General features: G+C 43.5%; 1 protein-coding gene across 3 annotated transcripts in view; it reads right to left on the reverse strand.

Annotated features, from left to right (window-relative positions):
- MAST2 (microtubule associated serine/threonine kinase 2) overlaps positions 1 to 14,684 on the reverse strand; it is a 402,444-nt gene extending 387,760 nt beyond the window's left edge. For 2 of the 3 annotated variants that reach the window (XM_084637856.1, XM_084637855.1), the window contains exon 1: positions 14,235 to 14,683. In XM_084637856.1, coding sequence (XP_084493982.1) covers positions 14,235 to 14,408 — 174 coding nt within the window. In that variant the 5' untranslated portion in view covers positions 14,409 to 14,683. Of the gene's footprint in view, positions 1 to 14,234 lie in introns of all 3 variants that reach the window. The other variant, XM_084637854.1, reaches the window with a different exon arrangement.
- Between the last annotated feature and the right edge of the window lie 7,559 nt (positions 14,685 to 22,243).

Here is a 22,243-nt window from a genome sequence, read left to right on the forward strand (position 1 = left end):
CCTAATTTAACTGAATGAAGAGGTGGCAACTTTGTTTAACTGTTTAAATTACTGAAGGACAATCTGTTCCGACCTCTGTCCTAAGAAGTTGGAAATCAATTCGAGTCCAAAAGAAGATAGTTTGAAGGATTGCCGAGCCATATTAGGACACAGTCTGTCAGTACAAGAGTTTTCATCCTTGATAAAGGTGAAAAAGTTCAGACTAAAATATTCCTAGAAATCTCTTCACTGGATTCTCCAAATAATTTAGATTCACTGTGTTAATATATTTATTCTTTTTCTAAAGACGTTCGGTGCACCTAATCCATCTGTTAAATAAATATATTTTGGGATTTATGGGGGCCATAACTAAGGAGCAGACATCACTTATAAGAACCAAGAAAACTTTCCACTTCATTTCATCTGAATTAGTCCATTCCACATATCATTTATGTTTATTTGTGACTGGACTTTCAAGCAGTATCAAGAGTAAGAAATACTCTAGGCAAGACGAATCTCTTAACAGAGCTCAAGAGTCTAATAAACTTGCTTGGATTAAGGCTTCTTTAGCTTAGATGTTTCACTTAGGACTCTTTCCTGATGAGCGAGAAATGAAAAATTTGAGGAAAAGCTCTAATTGACTTGGCAGCAAGGACAAGAGCTGCTGCAAAGGAAAGAGGGCAATAATCCTACAAACTGCAATTAGACTCCAGCATCCTAATGAGCAGGAATACTAGTTTTCCCATAATAAAAAACCAAATTCTTCATTAAAAAAACATTTTTCTGCAATTAAAATGAAACACTGAACTTTAGTTTCCCTAGCCACAATATATATAGAATCATAGAAACACAGAACTGGAAGGGACCTCGAGAGGTCATCTACTCCAGTCTCCTGCACTCAAGGCAAGACTAAGTATTGTCTAGAACATCTCTGACAGGTATTTGTCCAACCAGCTCTTAAAAACCCCCCAATGATGGAGATTCCACAACCTCCCTGGGCAATTTATTCCAGTGCTTAACCACCCTGACAGTTAAGAAGTTTTTCTTAACATACAACCTAAACTGCCCTTGCTGCAATTTAAGCCCACTGTTTCTTGTCCTAGCCTCAGAAGTTAACAATTTTTCTCCCTCCTCCTTGTAAGAACCTTTTATGTACTTGAAATCTGTTATGTCCCCTCTCAGACTTCTCTTCGAGACTAAACATACCCAATTTTTTCAATCTTCCCTCAGAGATCATGTTTTCTAGACCTTTAATCATTATTGTTGCTTTTCTCTGGACTTTCTCCAATTTGTCCACATCTTTCCTGGAATGTGGTGTCCAGAACTAGCCACAATACTCCAGCTGAGGCCTAATCAGCACAGAGTAAAGCAGAATAATTACTTCTCATGTCTTGCTGACGATACTCCTGCTAATACATCCAAGAATCATGTTTGCTTTTTTTGCAACAGTGTTACATTGTTGACTCATATTTAGCTTGTGATCCACTATGACCCCCAGGTCCCTTTCTGCAGTACTCCTTCCTAGGCCATCATTTCCTATTTTGTATATGTGCAACTGATTGTTCCTTCCTAAGTGGAGTACTTTGCATTTGTCCTTATTCAATTTCATCCTATTTATTTCAGACCATTTCTCCAGTTTGTCCAGATCATTTTGAATTTTAATCCTATCCTCCAAAGCACTTGCAACCCCCTCCCAGCTTGGAATCATCCACAAACTTTATAAGTGTACTCTTCATGCCATTATCTAAATCACTGATGAAGATATTGAACAGAATAGACCCAGAACCGATCCCTGCAGGCCCCACTCATTATGCCTTCCCAGCATGACTGTGAACCACTGATAACTACTCTCTGGGAACGATTTTCCAACCAATTATGCACCCACCTTATAGTAACTCCATCTAGGTTGCATTTCCCTAGTTTCTTTATGAGAAGGTCATGCGAGACAGTATCAAGAGCCTTACTAAAGTCAAGATATACCACATCTACCACTTTCCCCTATCAGTAGAGGGGGAATTGAATAGGTATCAATTGAACACAATATTTTATTGATATACAGTGGATCCCCACCTATCTGATCTAACTGGGACCAGGGCCAGATCAGATAATCAAAAATTCAGATAATCCAGAGAGATTCAGCCCCAGTTCGGTTAATACAGAGTGAATAATCGAGGCTTGGATAAACAGGGTTCTACTGTATGTGGTTTTTACTTTTTCACAAAATGTAAAATCTAAAGAGTCTCTGTAAAAACACAAATTCCACTTTTTTCTGGAGCAAACGGATTTCTGGGATCTTTGCTAATGAGATTCTATCATCTCAAGAGTCCGAAGATTTAGGGACCTGATTAGAAAAATCTTCATTTTCTATCACTACTGAATTTGCTGTTGAACCAGACCACAACCATGCTAAAAGGAGAAACAACTTCTGTCAACACAGACCGAAATCATGGGAAACTAGAAGAGATGGGCAGGAAAGCACTAGCATTTGAGAACCTTCCATCATTTTAAAATTGCTGTGTCCTCCGATAGGCCCTTGTTTAGTGATCTATTAGCGATACCATGTTTTGAGGCATTCTTCTCCCTTGGTTTTGACCTTTTACTTTTAATCAAGATGGTCAGGGACACAACCCCATACTCAGGGAACCTATAAGTCTCTGACTACCAGAACCCAGCAGTAGAGGACAGGGATGGATCACTCCTCCTGAAGCTCTGGTAGGAACCACAGTCAGAGAAAGGATACTGGGCAAGATGGACCATGGTCTCACCCAGCATATCAGCTCTTATGTTCTCATCACTGCCATTAAAATTGTCCATTGAGAACTGGGCAAGAGCAATAAAGTGACAGAGTATGTTCTCTGATGCCTAAAGAGGAACGTGGGAGAAAAATTCAAGCTTAACTCTCTGCACAAATTCCAGCTATTTTGGTGTTTGGTTGGCAGCATGGGTTTGACCATTTTGCTGTGTTCCTAAGAAAAGCCAGTGACAAGTGTGTTGAAATGATGGGGTACACTAGGCCTCAATGGTGCACATACTCTGAGGGACCCAAGAAGGAGAATAGATTTGGCAGACAGGAGCCTCAGGCTGTCCTAAAATATGGCCAGCAGGTTCCAAATACTCAAAAATGCAATTCCTCTGGAGGGTGTATTTTATTTGATTGAAGTTTGAAACATGCTAAATTGAGGGCATAGTACTAAGACCATTCAGTAGCAACAAGTGCAAATAAAAATCAGGATCTTTAGGATCCCCATCTTGAGCTTTCTCACTAGGTTTTCCAATTGTTTCTGCATTTTTAATAGGGCTGTCAATTAATTGCAGTTAACACCTGTGATTAACTGAAAACAAAATTAACATGTTAATTTTTTTAACAGGTTAATTGCAGACCTCTGGGCAGGGAGCAAGGCATCAGCTGCAGAGGGACCTGACAATCTCCGGTCATGCACAGTAACCCAAGCCACCACCAGAAAGCGGGAAGAGAAAAGAAGAGGACAGAGGAAGAAGTGGCTCTCATCCTGGCTCTTGCAGAGAGATAGGGATCCACACACACACACACTCACACACACACACACACACACACACTCACTCCCCCACGCAGTGCCCCATTGCTCTTAGCCAGCCCCTCACTCCAGGGACTGACCCCTTCTTCCCCGCGCCATGCTCCATTGCCCCCAGCCAGCCACTTGCTCCCAGGACCAACCCCCGCCCCCCATGCACCATTGCCTCCAACCGGCCACTCACTCCCAAGACCGACCCTCTCACTCCCCACGCCATGCCCCATGGGTCCCAGAAGCGACTGGCCAGCTGGGGGCAAACCCCTCTCTCCCACACCGTGCCCCATTGTTCCCTGCTGGCCCCTCGCCCCCAGGGCAGGTGCGCGCATGCGCGCACACACACCCCCATGCCCCATTGCCCCCAGCCGGCCCCTCACTTGTATGAGGTGAACTGAAAAACAATTTTTACAGTGCAAATATCTGTAATCAAAAAGAAATATAAAGTGAACACTATACACTTTGTATTCTATATTGTAATTGAAATCAATGTATTTTAAAATGTAGAAAACATCCAAAAATATTTAAATAAATAGCATTCTGTTATTAACAGTGCAATTAAAACTGTGATTAATCGCAATTATTTTTTTAATCTCACAGTTAATCGCAATTAATTTTTTTAATCGCTTGACCGCCCTAATTTCAGATTAAGGTTCTAATCAAAGCGGAAGGGGAAAGAAGAGACTGCATCAAAAGTCTTGTGAACATGACACAAAAAAACAGCACGAAGTGTCCAAGGCATAGCTTTTGTGTGGCACTGGCTTGTTTCTCGGATGGTAGAGGAATGAGGAGTACTTTGAAGGATCCTGGACCCATCCGCCTTTTAAAGCCTGGAGAGGGACTACACAGGATCTAATCTGGGAGCCTCTATAAGTCTTCAGAGTAGCAGCCGTGTTACTCTGTATTCGCAAAAAGAAAAGGAGTACTTGTGTATCTGATGCATCTGATGAAGTGAGCTGTAGCTCACGAAAGCTTATGCTCAAATAAATGTGTTCGTCTCTAAGGTGCCACAAGTACTCCTTTTCTAAGTCTTGCGGGGTAGCAAGTCAAAGACAGATGCATAAAAAAAAGAAGTGTGATGGTGCTGAGGCCCACCCACGACACTCAGGACAGAAGCAGCATAACTAGACAAAGTGAACTAACACATGCTGAAAGAGAAAAAAAAAAGCAACCAAGTAACTCCAAATAACTACTACCCTCCGAGGCTTCTGGCAGTAGAAAGAGTCTGGGGGCTACATAAGCCAGAACCAGCTCATCCCAGAAGAGAAGGGTCAACACAAGGAAGACTGGAGGCTGAAGGGGACAGCTCCAGAAAGGTGCAGGAGACACCATCACCTTGGGGAAAGGTTCTGAGTTTGGGGAGAGTTGGGCACAGACTGGGGCCTGCCTCCTTAGGAAACTGGACTTGCCTGAGAGATAAGAGAATTTATGGGGAAAACAGGACTAAAAGGTTTGCATGTCAATTATAATAAGGTGTAAATTATAATAAACTAAATACTGGTACTCCCCTTTTATAAATACTCTTACAGTCTCTCTGGTACCCTTTCTTCACCCCCTCTTTCTGTGGAGCTCAGGTCAACCTGACTCACCAGTCAATGGTTTAGTAACATTTGGGGCTTACCTGGAGAGTTAATTCACCTTAGTGATCATCTGCCAAACTCCCAGGGGCTGGGGAGAATCCACTGGTACACACTGCCCAAGCTGAAAAGCATACTTCTATGGAAGTCGGGGGGAGGGGGAAGCCAAGAGCCTGGCTTACAGAATTGTTTAACAGTCAGTTTTTCTTCCTAAATACTCAATTCAGCCCCAAATAAAGTTTTGCCTTTGGTTTCCCCTTTGGGATTTTTTTATAGGGGGGGGGGGGGAGGATTTCCACCCACCAGAACAGTCACAACAGGGGCAATGAATACATGCTAAGGAAGTAGCCATTATTGTTAAAAGCCCTTCTTTCCCTTCTTTCCCGTCTCAGAGAATCCCTCTACCTACCAGAATGGTACTAAGAGGGGATGGGAAGCACTTTGAAAGAGATGAGAGCTCAGAGACGAGTTTCTCTGCCTTCCCATGCAGAAGCGGAACACTGGGGTTCCAAATAACTGCACTATTCAAATAGGCCAGTACAGGGGTGGGGGAAGTTATTTGGCAGTCAAAAAAAATACAAGAAATATCTTGATAGCTATCTTTGCACATAGGAATAACATGGATAAACCCCTCAAATATCTTGACTTGACTAAGCAGCAGGTAGTTGAAATCTGAGAAAGTTTGGAAGTGAGCTTCAAATGGCATGAAGCACTCATCTAAAACCTGAACTGTTTGTGACAACTGCTGAAGTCATGTTAGACCTGAAGAAGTGACAATAAAAATGACAAGATTTTAAGATTATTTATCTCGTGAACTACCTGGTATAGAAACACTTTGGTGGACCAGTAAAAGTGCTCTCAAGAACAGAAGAACAAAGGATTAACAAAATGAATTAAGCTTCAGAGGGGTAGCCATGTTAGCCTGGAACTGTAAAAGCAGCAGAGAGTCCTGTGGCACCATATAGACTAACAGACGTACTGGAGCATGAGCTTTCGTGGGTGAATGCCCACTTCATCCAACGAAGTGGGTATGAATTAATGAAGAAAATGAATTAGTTCTTCTAGTTTTATTTCCTGCTTGTTTTTATAAGTTTCCTAGTTGTCTTCTTTGTGGGTCTCATTTTTAAATGCTTTTTTTTATCCTTATCTGTACTTGACCATAGATATCATAAATAGTTAACTTAGTTTTTTATTTTTCTTGTGGACTTTCATTGTAGTCTCTCAGCTGTACCTTTCATAATCTAGAAAGTTTTGCAAACTTGCTTGATGACCCCCATCTAGGGTTTATTTCAATGTTTTTCAAAGCAATGTCTATCATCCAGTAAGATGCGGACAATTTATCTTTGTCAGAAGTTCACAACAGATATGACCAGTTATAGCTCTTAAAGTCTAGATTTTTCTGCTGTCCAGAGAAATTGAAGCCAACTCAATTTTGCCCCACTGCTCCATTATTGGGATACAAAGTATCCCAATTGTTAAAGAGCTTTCTCCACAAATCCACTAGAAACCAGAGATAAATTCAGCAGGAATTTTGGAGGGCGTATCTTTGTAAAATTTATTTTTTCCTACTGAAATCCAGCCAATTGAGTGAAATCAATAAAAAACACTGTATCGAAGGGAGAAACTGCATTCATAGTACATTAATGGGTTTGGAATGGGAATTAAGTTTTTCAATGAATGGTGCCAATGAGATGGAATATTAGGGACAAAACTGCTCTACCAAATAATATTGGGAAAGTGTCCATTTTATTTAGTTCAGTTATAAAGGAAGCTTTTAAGTATTTGTGCAATATACTTCAACGAAAACATACTGCTAGAGTCTTCTGATGAAAAATGCAACAAACTACGGGAACTAACACCTACCGATGACAAGAACAGATAGTTCTATTTGAATCACTAACTTATGCGAGCCCAAAAAGTCACAATGGAGGTACACCTTAGTTCATACCAATTTACACAGGGTAAAGGTGCACCTACAACTAGTGACAAGAGGCACCAAATATAAATGAAAATAACTTTTCTTTTTCAAGATACAGGAGGATAACATTGTATAAACCTGATTTTTTAATAAATGATTTTAGGATTTAATTAGTTCAAAAAACCCATTCAAGTCAAGCAAGGTCGTTCAATGGCAGCACAATGCACTGTCACATTAGTAGTGTTCTGTGGAGTGGAAGGATAGGGAGGATATTTGAGTCCTAAGTTTAGCCTCTGGATTCCAGTCTACAATTTCTTAACTCTATATTCTTACCAATCCTCTTCTGCACTGCACGCTTCAGATTGTAAATGTGACTTCTTAGCCTTTGCTACAGCTTCACTTCCTTATTAAACCATATTAGCCTCCGAACTTCACTCTTAAGCCAACTGTATTTATTAAAGAGAGCAAACTATCCAGAAAGTATAGTTTGCTTATAAAGAGTCTTCACTTCCCTTTGATGCCCTTTCCTGACATTGTTTGTTCCAGAGGTTCTCTAAATTTTCCTATAGCATACCACACCTTAACAGAGCAATAGCCTCCCTGCCCAATCATCTCATTCGCAATTACACAAAATCCCTGTAGCAACTACAATTAGAGAAAAATTAATATTAGAAGAGGATGTATTTTAATTCATCTTTAATCCAATAAGCATTGTTCGGCTTTTTTCGTTTGTTTGGTTGGTTTTTGGGATTTGTCAATAAGCATGTCTTATTAAAACTTTTTATGGCAGTAAGGGAAGGGAGTTCTGAAATTTGTTTCCCTTTCCATTGTGACTGTAAATCCAGAGATAAAAACAGACAGATGTATCAGAAGATGCTACCACTGCGGCCTTGAGGGGTGCCTCCTCCAACAGAATGCCTGATGCTGATGAGAAGGAGAAAGAAGAGGAATAGGGAGGACATGTTCAGTGAGATCCTGCAAGCCAGTTCTGCACTGGACTTCAAACAAAGGGTTTGGAGGGCCAACATGCAAGACAGCATGGAAAAGGACAGAGCAGACAAGAGAAAGGCCCAGAAGTCCCAGCAGGAACAGAAGAGGACGATGCACCAGGACATAACAGGCCTTCTCAAGCAGCAAACCCAAATGCTACAGACCCTGGTTGACAAAGAGGTCCAAAAATCCCAGGCTCCCCATCCTTTGCAGTCCTTAGAGATCTCCATGGGAGCAACTCCCTTTACCCCCCCAATGTACCACATGGGGCAATGGGCCTCATCCTTACCTCCTACCAACCTACACCAGGGGACAGCAAAGAAAACCAAATGCAAAGGTCATGCACCTTCCCTAACCAACTCATGCTGATATAAGAGAAACGTCCCAGACGATCCACCAATGCTTGCATAACCAAAAAGAAGTCGCCATTTCTGTTGATGTACACTGTGGAAAGGTCAGTTGGTGCCAGGGACGTTTATGCTGTCTATCGCTCCATAACAGTTCGGGAACCCTATTGGTGCACATCCATCCACTGTGTCCTGCATGTTGCCAAGAGCCACAGTCCTGCATAGCAGATGATCATGATTAACCCTAAACATTCACATGTCAACGGCTTCACTGTGGCTTTTCCAACTCCAAAACAATTTTGCACTGAACAGTAGCAATTCAGCTCTCATTCTGGTGCCCCTGTGCTTGGGCAATCTTGCCAGAGAGATCCAGGAATGTGGCCTTTCACAGCCAAAAACTCTGCAGCCACTACTTGTCATTCCAAACCTATTTATGATGCAATCCCACCAAATTGGTGCTCATTTCTCAGGCCCAGAAACTGTGCCTCACCATCCTCAGCTACTCCATGAATGCCAACTACCACCTTGAATTGTTTTTCCACTATGTCCCTCAGCAAACTGTCCTTGGAAAACAGTCATGTCCCCCACTGTTGCACTACTTCCTGCAGGTCTGCAAATACATGAGATCACATGTCCTGTATTTGCTCCATTCAAGAGACTAATATAGAGCTGGGGCTTGATACATCTGTCAGAAATGGCAGACATGGAGAAGTGCGATGTGGGCTTGTGGAATTTTTTAAAAGGCAGGAAAATTATGGGATACGGATGGCATTATGGGAAGAAGAAAGTTCCATGTTGGGAACTTGACCCCTGTACTATTCTTTCTGGCCACAACACATTGCAAATATTCCCCAAAAGGTACTGCACCAGATGGTCGTGTGTGGCACACTGGGACACCACAACACCTTGCATCAACAAAAGCATTCCTCGTGAGTACGTGCAACTCCAACATAAGCAGTGAAGAACTCATGCACCCAAGTGATATACAAATGTCAGTAGGCGTATGCTGACATAACTTGCATTAACCAAAGTTTGTAGGGTGGATGTGGACTAAGTCAACTTCTCAATCTATAAAATGGAGATAACATTTACCGTGCTCCGAGTATGTCATAGGGATCTTCAGAGACTTAGTACATTTATGTGGGAGATTTTCAAAGGCACAAAGGGCAGTTTGGCACTTAATTCCCATTTATTTAGGAGTTGGTCATCAAACTGCCCTCTGAGTCTTCAAAGATCTCCCTCTACACATTTATACTGTAAAACACTGAAAACTCAAGATGGAAGACAGAAATCATATTATAGGTGGGGCTGCTAGTGCTGGCTATTATGATTGCCTGACATTTCCTATTTATAAGCAACTGAAAACACTGTCTTATGCTTTGCCAAACTTTAACCATGTGGGCTGAAATTTTCCATGCTGGGTGTCAATCTTAAGATGACAAAACAGTTTGGTGTTTCCAATAATGAGGCTAGGGAGAAATACATCATTTTGCCTATGATAAAAAAATTTTGGCAACCTTTTCTTTGAGAAGCACACTTCCCCATGCTTTGGGCTTAAGGTTTGGCATGAGGGTGGCCTCTGCATCAGGGATGAGTTATCTTCTCCCCAAAAAACCGACCAAATTTGGCCAAGTTATAAACCTTAGAAAAGTTGCAGTTTGCACATGCTTTGCATACTAGCAATTTCTTAGTAACTATATTTCCCAAAGATTCCATCCACACTGAACATGCTCTAACGTAGGGCTGAGTAGGACTTCTCTTGCAATAGCAGCTCTGGGCTGCTGCAGGCTGTGCCAAGTCCTGGTCCAGGAACCTGAACTGACAGTAGGAAGAGAGCCTCTCCTGTGTACAGAAGGCAGGCAATCTTAATTCTGGCAGTCCCTAATTTTTGAGTCCTTGACTTTGCAATCTTAATGTTCTTTTAGCACACTTTTCTTGCATTTAACACACAACCGTATTTGAAATGCATTATTTGTATCTAACAGACTATAACTTCAAGGAGTAGGGTCATTTTCCTGTTTTGTGGAATGTCAAGAACACAGACAGCACTCAATCATAATTAACATCTTGCCATTGCAAATGTTGCTTTACGCACCACTATTTTAATGGGCAATTGAGAAGACAGATTTTAAAAAGGTGCCTATTTTGCTTCTAGTTCCTGGTCCTGCAATCAGATACAAGTGGATTGAACTTGCCACCTGCCACCCCACCCACTAAACTCTGTGACATTCCAAAAATGCCCAAGAGTCCATCCACATGAACTAGACTGCAAGGATGGGGCCCTAATTACTTGACTCAGTTTGATATATTCTAAATTTTCCAACCACCAGACTGACATGATTAAATGTGTTCTTTAATGGCAAAGTATCAAGAAAATTGGAGCCAAAATTTGACCTTCCTTAAAGAACATCTACCGCATTGTAGAATGTACAGTTTTAAAATTTCAGATGTCAAAATATTTGTAGTTGAATATTAATTCTTCAAAAACTCAGACAGAATTACAAAGTCAGAAGGGGTACATGTAAGATTTTTTTAAAACAAGTAATGAAGTACATGAACATCTTCTATATGCTGCTTTGTCAGTGTGCCATAGACAGAGTAAAAAATGGATTTATCTTAAGAAGTTTCAACAAAATAACCTTTTTGCTACCTGGATATACATGTTTGAGCCTTGCAAGGTTAAATGACATACACGTTCATGTGCATTTCCCCCACCCCAGAGCGAGCGTCCTACATGCTCATGAAAAGGCCTATATATTACCTTTGTTACAGTAGTGCCCCAAGGCCTAAAATTGGAATTGGGGCTCCACTGTGCCACGTGTTCCACAAATACATAAAGCAACATTCTTTGCCCTAAAGATATTACAATCTAATTTAAGACAAGACACAACATGTAACATAAGATAGAAGGAAAGGGAGCACAAGGGTAACAATAATAAGATCACATGGTTACATGGGTTAGCTAGTGCACAACTTGATTCCAAATCGTTTTAACGTAATACTGGCAAGAACTGCCACATATATATAACTTCCCCCTCTTCTACGTTCAAGCTAGCAACCACACACAAGGGACGCATAGCACCCAGCCACCAAGGTGGCATTAACAGTGACCTTTCAGCACCATCCCACATCCATTCATTAATATGGACCTGGAAAAATCCATTCACCTACTTGATAGGACCTAGACCATCAATCTTATGAAGAATTTAAGATGTCATTAAAAGGTTTCCATTCCTTACCATTGCAAAGAGAACCTTCTAAATAAGAACCAAATGTAAAGCAATGCAGTTCTATCTTTCTAAGTTCACAGATAGCTCTAGTGCAGCTCCTAACTCTTCCAAGCAACAGCAGAGCAAAATTAACAAGACTCTGGTTAGTTTTCCTATAATATGCCAAACTCTGAAATTGATAAACATATGGAGGTTACTCTTACTACTTTGGAAAGCAATTAGCATCAGCAAGGGCAGGCAAAGGAGGACTTAAATTTTATCAGACATCCTCTGGCCCAAAGCCAACACAAATACCCCCACTCCTAACCCCAAGCAGAGTCCAGGGAGGCAGCATGCTAATAGGAATTCCAGCAAATTCCCTCTTCCCAGCAGGGAAGACTCAGATTCTCATCAACACATATACCCATGGAGCTTACAGATTGGTCCTCCACTCTTGTTTCATATCACTATCAAAATTAAGTCCTCCATTAGACTGTAATAGTTTAACTACTAACTAAGCTTATTTTCTATAAAGCAGCTTAAATACGGTTTTCTGTTTCAGACGCTATATTTCAAAACAAAAGTGACAAACATTAAATTAGTAATCTCATTTCACAACAAAAAACCTTTTCTCAGTTTCAACATATCAAAACAATCTTAAAATGACAAGCAGTGATACGTTTCAGAGTAACAGCTGTGTTACTCTGTACTCACAAAAAGAAAAAGGAGTACTTGCAGCACCTTAGAGACTAACCAATTTATTTGAGCATAAGCTTTCGTGAGCTACAGCTCACTTCATCGGATGCATACTGAGGAAAGTGTAGAAGATCTTGTATATAATAAGATCTTCTACACTTTCCACAGTATGCATCCGATGAAGTGATCTGTAGCTCACACTCAAATAAATTGGTTAGTCTCTAAGGTGCCACAAGCAGTGATACATGCAACCAATAAAATCAAGGGCCTACAGCAGATAGATTTTTACGATCTATATTGATGAAATTACTCTGACTACTAGTTGCAAAGATATGGAAAGTAACTATTTGCAAAAAATACCAACTAGAAGATGATTCTCAATACCATAATGTTATATTAGTACTCATGTTCCAAGTTTTGTATAGACATTAACTTGTCTTCTCTCATCAGATGCAGCTGTTATTTAATCATTTAAGAATGCCTGCAATCTATACAGAAGAAACAGGGTCACCTCCAGAGAAAATCTAGACATAGGATTTGCTTAGCTGACACAAAACAGAACCCAGAGAGCTCTATTTTTAATATGACTCTCAAAATGGCCAAGTAAAATGATGCATTATTGCACTACCGTAGTCTGCATACTTACTGTACCTTTTGCTACTCTACAAATAAAATCAATGTCACTAAAAAGGTTCACCAGTCTTTCTAACCTGATAAATCTCATCTGCCATGTTCTGGGAGAAATGGAGAGAGAAAATTAAAATAAATAGTTATTTGTTAAATTGTGTTTAACTATGTCTAAACTAAAGCATTTACAACCTCTTGGTAATCATAGCAGTCTCAAAATGTCTAATTCGTCATTTTATTTTTAATTAGAAAAAAAGTTGCATTTAAGGGAAGAAAAAAACAAGCTGGGTTTGAAAAGCTGACATGTCCTGAGTTTTCTGAGTTTTAAACAATTTTACAAACTTTAGAGAACTATAATACAGAGGGTTAATTCTCTGGGCACAATAGAAATCACTTATATAAAGAACCAAGACAATATTAACCAGTCCTACAGACTTACCATAGACACTTTTATTAATAATAATCTAGGATAGGATCCTTCAATAAGGAGAGCTATAATTATATTATTAATACTAGTAGCCAGCATATTACACAAAGCTGGATTCTGCTACGTTCTTTTTTCCCCCTTCCCTCGTACAGTCTACAGTGTGGGCTCTGGCTCAAAGAGCCATAATAATAGTTGGCATTTATTTGGCACTTTACACATTCAAAGCAGCGCAGACCAGGACTCAATTTTTGATTCACTAGTTTCTCAGATACATTTTCTATCTTCCCTTGTTTCTTAAACCATTTGCCTGTCAGGATGAATTTAATGTGCATTTTCCAACAAACGCTGCTGCGCCCATAATACTGCATCATGTGCCCCCTAAAACCAGCTTCTAGCCAGTGCCGCACACCTCCTCCACCACCTCCCAGACTCATCCAGCCAACCCCATCAGAGCCACGCCAACCCCAGCTGCCGCCTGCAATGTCCATACCCCAGAAGGTCCCATGGTCACAACTCTCCCCATTCCCGCTTCCCTCTCTTCACCCCAAGGCACCCCGTATCGGACTGGCTGCCCCCTGGCTGCGGCAAGCCGGGCATACCCCATCACGTCCCCTTCCCCGACGCCTGCCTCACACCACTTACCTACCCGCAACGCAGGTGCGTGCAGCCTCCCGCCCTCGCCCCCCGGGCCCGCTGCCCTGCGAGGCACCCAGCCGGCCCCCGCCCCCCGAGGCGCCAGCCCCCGCGCCGCCGGCTCCCTTCACCCCATGATACACCCACAGCCCCCGCCCCACCGGCCCCCCCGCTCTGCCACGGGCCCCCCCGCACACCCCGCGCAGCCCAGTCACCCCGGCCCGGTGCCCCGCAACGCGCCCCCCGCCGCGGGGTGGAAGCGCACCCGGCGCGGTGCCCCCTTTACCTTCTCCTTCGCCTCCCTGCAGGCGGCGCCCGGGGCCCTGGCGCCCTGCGGCTCCCTCCTGCCGCCCCCCGCCGGGGCGGCTCTGCCCTCCGCGGCGGCGGCCGCCCGGGCCGGCTCCCTCCTGGGGGGCGGCGGGGGCCCCGCTTTGTCCCCCCGGGAGCGGCCCTTCTTCATGGCGGCGGCGGCGGCTCCTCAGCGGCGGCGGAGCGGCGGCCCCCGCGGCGCGCGGCCGGCCATGGCCGGGGTGAGTCACGCAGAGGAGAGCCGAGCCGGCGACGCCTCCTCGGCTCGGAGCGGAGGGACCAGCCCCGCCGCTGCCTCACCCGCCCTCCTGTCAGGGCGGCTGTGGCGCGGAACGAGCGCGGCGGCGGCGGCGGTACCGCCCCCTTCCCCTGCTCTCGCGAGAGGCCGGTAACTCTCCGGCGGGTGGGCGCGCGGGAGGGAAAGCCGCGGCGCGCGGCGGGCGAGAAGGGGGCGGTGACGAGGGCGCGCGACACAGGGACAAGCGAGGCGGGAGGGGCCGCGCGCGCGAGGCGCAGCGCGAGGGAGGGACAGGCCGGGGCGGGGGGGGCGAGGCGGGAGGCGCGCAGGCGAGGGTGGCACCGCGCACAACGAAGGGAGGGGGCAGGCTCCCCTCCGGCTGCTGCAGCACCCGCCCCTGGCCCCAGTCCCAGCCAGGGCAGAGGCTAAGGGCTGCTGGGCCGGGAGCCAGCCCAGCCATGCCATTAGCTGGCTACCTTGTGCCGAAGGCTAATTGCCCAGATCATGGGAAAACAACTGAATGGGGCGGGGGGGGGGGGATACCATGCCGGTCATCGACTGACCAAACAGCGCAGCCAGTGCTGGACCAGCATTTGGCAGCATGGCACATGGACAACTCTCCCAAGCGCCTGCCTTGTGCAACGGAATCTGAGCTTTCATTGCAAAAAAGGGTTGGTCTCTGGCTGCTTTCGGAGCAAGGGAAACCTCAGAAATACGCATAAAGTGTAATGCAAGTAGCAGCCTCTTCCGGAGTCTAGAACAATAGGTCTGAGAGATCTGAACTGCCTCGTTCACCTTAACTGGCGTGCCCACTGGCGATAAATTTAAGTGTCAGTATTGTTAGCTATTTCATTACTCAGGAAAGGATGTAAGAAAGAAGAGGGGATCGTAAGAGCCGTACCATCCACTGTGAGCATAGTCTGGTAGCACCATCAGTAGGTGGGCATTTGGGAGATACCCCCGCCTTATAAAATCTCAAGAAGGAGTCACGCTCAAGGAACCTAAGAGGGTCCAGTCTGATTGAGGGGAAACCAAACCCCAGGAGTCCAGCAAAAGTCCCTGGGAATATTCAAATGCCACTGAAGGGGAGCCAAGATCAAGGAGCCCAGTGGAGCATACACATAATCATATATTTTGAACATCTATACAGTCTACCATGAGTAGTCTCTTGTTTTGGTAACTTGTATGGGCATAGTTTACTGTGTGGGTGGAATTTGGAAAAGTATCACCTCTTTTTTTAACCCCTGACAAACAATAACAGAATAATAAAACAACAGGAGCAATTTTGTCCTATTATACCTAGCCCCTTACATATGTGAGTAGATGTTAGGACCCCATTCTTCTGTAGACAACTCCAAGTACTTTGTAAGATCAGGAATATGCAAAAAAACAGAGATAAGCAACAGTTGTCCACCACATTTTATAGCCCAGTGTTTCCTTACAGAAAGACTGGAACACGGAACAAATGAAAATGGAGTTCACCATCTCTCTACTGGAAAAAATGAACTGTACTGATTCATTCTCAAGGAATAACCAGACCATATATCCTTAACGCTTCATCTCCTGTCTCATTTGAGCTAGTCATAGCCATGTAAGCCTGTAAACACTTTACCTTTAAATATTAACTGAATTTTGAGGCTATAATATGCCTCTTTCTGGAGTGATACGCAGAAAAAGCAGCCTTCAAAGTTGGTCTTTTTTCTATGTTGCCATGCACAAATCAGGATGCATTCCATTGCTGTGGAAAATAGTTCTTTCTTCCACTTTGCCCTGCTGAAAATGTTTGTATGTCTTTGTCCTGGAGACATAGATGTTATAAATTCTCTTTTTTATATGTAGAAACAGCAGCAGAATACATGTTTTCATGATTTATTGATGTAAATGAGTGGGAGCTTTTTAAAATTATTCTTGAGAATGTTTAAATTCTTGGTCTCCTCATCTCAAAAAAGATATAATGGCGTTAGAAAAGGTTCAGAGAACGGCAACAAAAATGGTTAGGGGTTTGGAACAGGTCCCATATGAGGAGAGATTAAAGAGGCCAGGACTTTTCAGCTTGGAAAAGAGGAGACTAAGGGGGGATATGATAGAGGTATATAAAATCATGAGTGGTATGGACAAAGTGAATAAGGAAAAGTTATTTCCTTGTTCCCATAATATAAGAACTAGGGGCCACCAAATGAAATTAATGGGCAGCAGGTTTAAAACAAATAAAAGGAAGTTGTTCACACAGCGCACAGTCAACCTGTGGAACTCCTTGCCTGAGGAGGTTGTGAAGGCTAGGACTATAACAGAGTTTAAAAAAGAACTAGATAAATTCATGGAGGTTAAGTTCATTAATGGCCATTAGCCAGGATGGGTAAGGAATGGTGTCCCTAGCCTCTGTTTGTTAGAGAGTGGAGATGGATGGCAGGAAAAGAGATCCCAAGATTATTAGGGGGGGGGATAGCTCAGTGGTTTGAGCATTGGCTTGCTGAACCCAGGGTTGTAAGTTCAATCTTTGAGGGGGCCATTTAGGGATGTAGGGCAAAAACTGGGGATTGGTCCTGCTTTGAGCAGGGGGTTGGACTAGATGACCTCCTGAGGTCCCTTCTACCCTGATATTCTATGATTACCTGTTAGGTTCACTCCCTCTGGGGCACCTGGCATTAGCCACTGTCAGTAGACAGGATACTGGGCTGGATAGACCTTTGGTCTGACCCAGTATGGCCCTTCTTAGAAGACCACAGAATCCAGCATAATATACTTCCAAAATGTACCAATGCTTAATATTTTCTGAAAGGAAAGGACACAAATCAATCCTGAGCATTTTTATGACTCTTGGACACTTTGCAACAGTACAAATGACTGGATCTGGAATGGAAATATTCAGCATGGAGAAACCATTAGATTCATAAATCTCATATTAAAACAGAAAATAATAATTACAACTAAATAGTATATGCTAGAATACTGCTAAACTTGTGCTGTCTGAGGACAAAATCAAGTATTTTCACTGATACTTTAACTTTACCATTAATACCAGATTTAAAGCAATAACTAAAACAAAAATTAGCCAGCTGATCAGTTGGCTTACTGTTTCCAGAGCAGAAGCTGCTGCTGCCAAACAAATATCTTACTAAGGCTTGTCACTTAACATTCTATTCATACTATGTACATGATCTTCATTCTCAACATTGCTACCCTGAGCTGGATGAAATGGCTCTAACTTTTATGTATGCGTAGCCATCTTGTTCTTTCTATAAGTGGCCCAGTTCCAGTGCTATTCACAAGAGAGTTTTGGTCTTGACACTGGAATACTAACATTGACAGCTGGCATCATGCCATCATCTCTGACTAAAAACAGTGCAATTATTTCGGGGCAGATTGTCCTATATACAAGAAAGACCCACTGAGGGGACAAGAAACTTTAGACCCTGTGCTAACACAATGCATCTTGGCCGTCCAGCCAGTCTGGCCTCTGTGGCAGTACTCTTCAAGATTCAGTCAAAGGGTGTCAGGATGCATCTGAACAGTATCAATTACAAGTGGCTAAGGTATAGAGTCAGTTATTTTAAATGGGTGAGAAAATGGTATATGCATTGTAAGAAGAATAGGAATTTTTTTTAGAGAGATTGAAATCCATGTGGGTAATTAGAACGTTCGCAGTTACATTAGATAAGGGCAGGAGGGTTGCTTGTTTAAGAAAGGATATAAGTCTTCATGTTTCAAGGCATAAACTAGTCACAGACTGATGAGGATTAGGAAGAAATTTCTCCTGCCCGCAAATTATTCCATAACTGTCCCTTACGGAATTTTCTACATCTTCCGCTGAAGCAGCTAATATTCGCCACTCTCAGGGACAAGATAGTAATATAGATGGACCACTAGTCTGATCCAGTTTGGCAATTCTTATGTTTCTCTGTAAAATAAAGTCCAATCATAAGATGGAGATTTCTGTTATTAGCTTCATGGGCCCTGTATATAGAGTAAGGAAATTTGCGCTGATGTTAGATGCTTCACTTGGCAATGGTGCAATTCATCAACATAAAGAGTTTGCACTGGTGTATCTCATTTAAATACCTAATAGGAAAGTACTGGTTATTAGTGGGTGTTTATATAACGGGTTAAAAGTAAGGGTGAGTGGGAGAGAGCACAGTTTGAGTAATACCTAGGTTTACAGTCTTGTTATCAACCAAAGAGCTCATGGAATGCTACATAGCATAAAAAAAGAGACAAATGAGAGCAGTTAATAAATATATATAAAGGGTTTGATTCTCGACTCCGTTAGAGCTGACTTGGCTGTACAGTGCCTGGCACAAAAGGGCCTCTAATATTTATATTGCGTTAGCACCTAAACAACCATATTAAACATCTACATCTATGTATTTATACCAGTGAAAGCTTTCCTAATGTGAACAGGGCCACAAACTGTGTCACAAAACAGCAGAGTTACAAGAAGCAAGTTTTCCTGGGATTAATAAAGGATGCATGGGAGCAGCTTTCCATAAAAATCTACGAAGCCACCTTGTTGTCCTCCTTCAGATCGCTCCTTAAAACTCTCCTCTACTGTGATGCCTACAAAAAACAATGGTAAAGCTGTTCATGTCCTGTCACTGCTCCTTATCACGCTGACCAGAACCATTTCTTTGTTACCTTGTGCTTCTGCTATCTGTTTGTCATAGCTTCCTGTTGTCTCTTGTCTTAGATTGCAAGATGTTTGGGGCGGGGATCGTCTCTTTGTTATATGTTTATACCAGGGATCGGCAATGTTTGGCATGCAGCCAGCCAGGGTAAGCCCCGTAGTGGGCCGGGCCGGTTTGTTTACCTGCCGCGTCCGCAGGTTCGGCCGACTGCAGCTCTCACTGGCCGCGGTTCGCTGCTCCAGGCCAATGGGGGCTGCGGGAAGCAGCGTGGGCTGAGGGATGTGATGGCCGCCACTTCCCACAGCCCCCATTGGCCTGGAGTGGTGAACCACGGCCAGTGAGAGCTGCGGTCGGCCGAACCTGCAGACATGGCAGGTAAACAAACCGGCCCGGCCCACCAGCAGGCTTACCCTGGCTGGCCGCATGCCAAACGTTGCCAATCCCTGGTTTATCCAGTGCCTAACACAGTGGGGCTAGGACCACTAGGAATTACCTCAATACAAATAATTAATAATAATAATAATAAAGCGAGACAAGGTGGGTGATGTAATATCTTTTATTGAACCAACTTCTGTTGGTGAGAGACAAGCAGAAGATAAAAGATCCAATAAAAGATATTACCTCACCTCCTTATCTCTAATATCCTGAGACCAACATGGCTACAACAACACTGCCTACAATAAACGAAGAGCAAATTCTAAAAGAATCAGTATTCCACAGCTGAAAAAAAGAACGAATATTTTGCATCAAATACTGGAAAATTATAGTACTACTTCAATCAAATATTAACAATCTGAGATGGAGTCATGATAGTTGTCGGTTGGTACTGTAATAAGAGTTTGGCTAAACTGGACCCAGCTTTTCTTCTTCTTCTGTTTGCAAAGCCCATGTCATGGTTTGTACAGCAAGGAGTTTTCCAAAAAAAATACTATTTTTCTAAAAATACAAAAAATTTTGCCAACAGTCCAGGAACAACCTCATAACACCAATCCAACAAGAATGCAAAATGCAGGGGGGAAAGATTTTAGTACAGAAACAGATTTCAGTTTCATGGTTTCAAGAGGTTTATACACAGCAATAAGATAATGTAGTTATTTTAATATATCTTCACATGCCTCCTTTATTCTCTCAGGGTTGAAAAGCCCAAAATTGGTCTTGAAATTATTTTGCTTTTTGAGGTTTGTTCTTTTATTTTGTTTGGTGGGGGTTTTTTTAAACCTATCAGTCTATTCAAATCCCAGGTTTCTTTTCCAGTGATTCATCCTCTGGGTTTTTGTATCGGCCATTCCTGTGACTGGTTGGAGGAGTCTTATACATTTCAGTGTCCATCCTCCAGAGCACATACTGGCACACAAATTAGAAGAAAGCAAATAAGTTTTCTTTCAAACCAACCTATAACTTAATATATTCCTTACACAGACAAAACTACTGGGCTGAAATTCTGGCCCCATTGATGTAAATGGCAATACTCAATCGGGTCACGATTTCAGCCCAGATTTTTCTTTTCTGTATAAAGAGTGCAGAACTGGGACCATCAGAAGTGTCTCTTTGAGAAAAATACTAACATTTAAGAGACAGCACTATGAATCCAAAAGCATTGCTCTGAAGTCTAACAAAGTAAAAATGAATAATGTTTGCTTAAATTGGCAAAGAGGATGATGTACATGTTATTGCAGGCCAGAAGCAGCTTTAAAAATGATCTGTTCTTTAGAATGACCCTTGGGACGATTTGAGGAATCTATCTATGTACAGCTTATGAATTCTGGTTATTATGAAATGTTTGTGTCATGGAATGCCTCAGTGTTTAGTGATCTGGCCATGAATTGATGGGGCTTTTTCATTACCTGCCAGACGAGGGATGGTCAGCTATTAAACCTTAATGGTCACCTACTCAGGTGGAAACACCTTGAGACAATAGGTTGGCTGAAGGTGGGAGAACTAGTTCTTTCAACTTCTATGCATGGTGCTGGGGTTTGGAGAGTGGAAAATGCCCAGGAAGCTTTGGGCAAAGAGGGAGGCATGGTTTTGTAGTGGGCAGTGGATCTTGTTTAACTTGGGGACCAGCCAGGGGAAAGGAAGCAAACTAATTTGGGGGAGAGAGAGAGAGAGACCAGAGATTCCATGTCCTGAATGAGAAGCCATGTGCAGAAGGCCAGTGGGGAGAGGAAGGATCCTAGATTACTAAGAGGACTTTAAGCTACACCCAAATAATGCCCTAGAGTGATGAGGAAACTGCAGCAGGGAAATGCATCCAGATCAGTGTTCCCACTAATTTTTCCCATGCATGTGCAGAATGAATCACTTGCGGGTTCGGGCTCTGGGTTGGGGCTGGGGATGAGGGGTTTGGGGTGCAGGCTACCCCTGGGCTACAGCAGAGAGAGAGGACACCTCCAGATCTCTCTCCCTGCAGCAGCCCCTGGGCTGGGGGGGAGAAGTGCCTCTCCCTGTCGCACCAGCCCCAGGGCTGGGGCCGCGGGATAGGCTCCTGTCCCCTGACGGTGGCAGGGCTGGGCCGGGGCTGGGAGAGGGGTACTTCTCCCCTGGCTGTGGCAGGTCCGGGACTGGGGGAGTGGCATCTGTCCGTGCCGCAGCCCTGAGCGCCTGTGCAGCACTTAATAGGCTGCTGCACGGCCGCACAGCTTAGAGGGAACTTAGATCCAGATGTGTTCATTATGTTGTCTAGCTCTGTATTTCTCGCGCTATCAAAGTAAAGAGTAATTGTATTCAGAATCATGTGCAGAATCCACGTGTGTGTCAGTTGGCTTAACTATCAGGTGCCCCTGAATAGTTAAATTGTCAACCCAGTGGGGCCACATGGTTGGAATTCTGGAAAAGGGTGTGCTAAACTGTGGGAGAGTTTGAGGGGTCAAGAGTGGTCCTGGAGACCATCGGCAACAAGGCTAGCAACGTGGTCTAATTTCCATGAAGGACTAGCAGACGGAGTCTGTGCCTAGGAAGTGTGTTAGAGGGGTCAAGGGGAGGAGTAGTGCTTCAGCATTTTTGGGTACAGGGAAGCGTTGAGCACGAGTCCAGTGCACTGGGACCCAACTCAGCAGCCTAGTGAGTGTCCAGCAGCGGGAGCTTTACTAGGACTGTGTGTGTGTGACAGTTATAACTAAGGCATCC

The sequence above is a fragment of the Lepidochelys olivacea genome (genome assembly GCF_965140295.1).
Source record: "Lepidochelys olivacea isolate rLepOli2 genome assembly, chromosome: 8".
NCBI classification, from domain to species: Eukaryota; Metazoa; Chordata; order Testudines; family Cheloniidae; genus Lepidochelys; species Lepidochelys olivacea.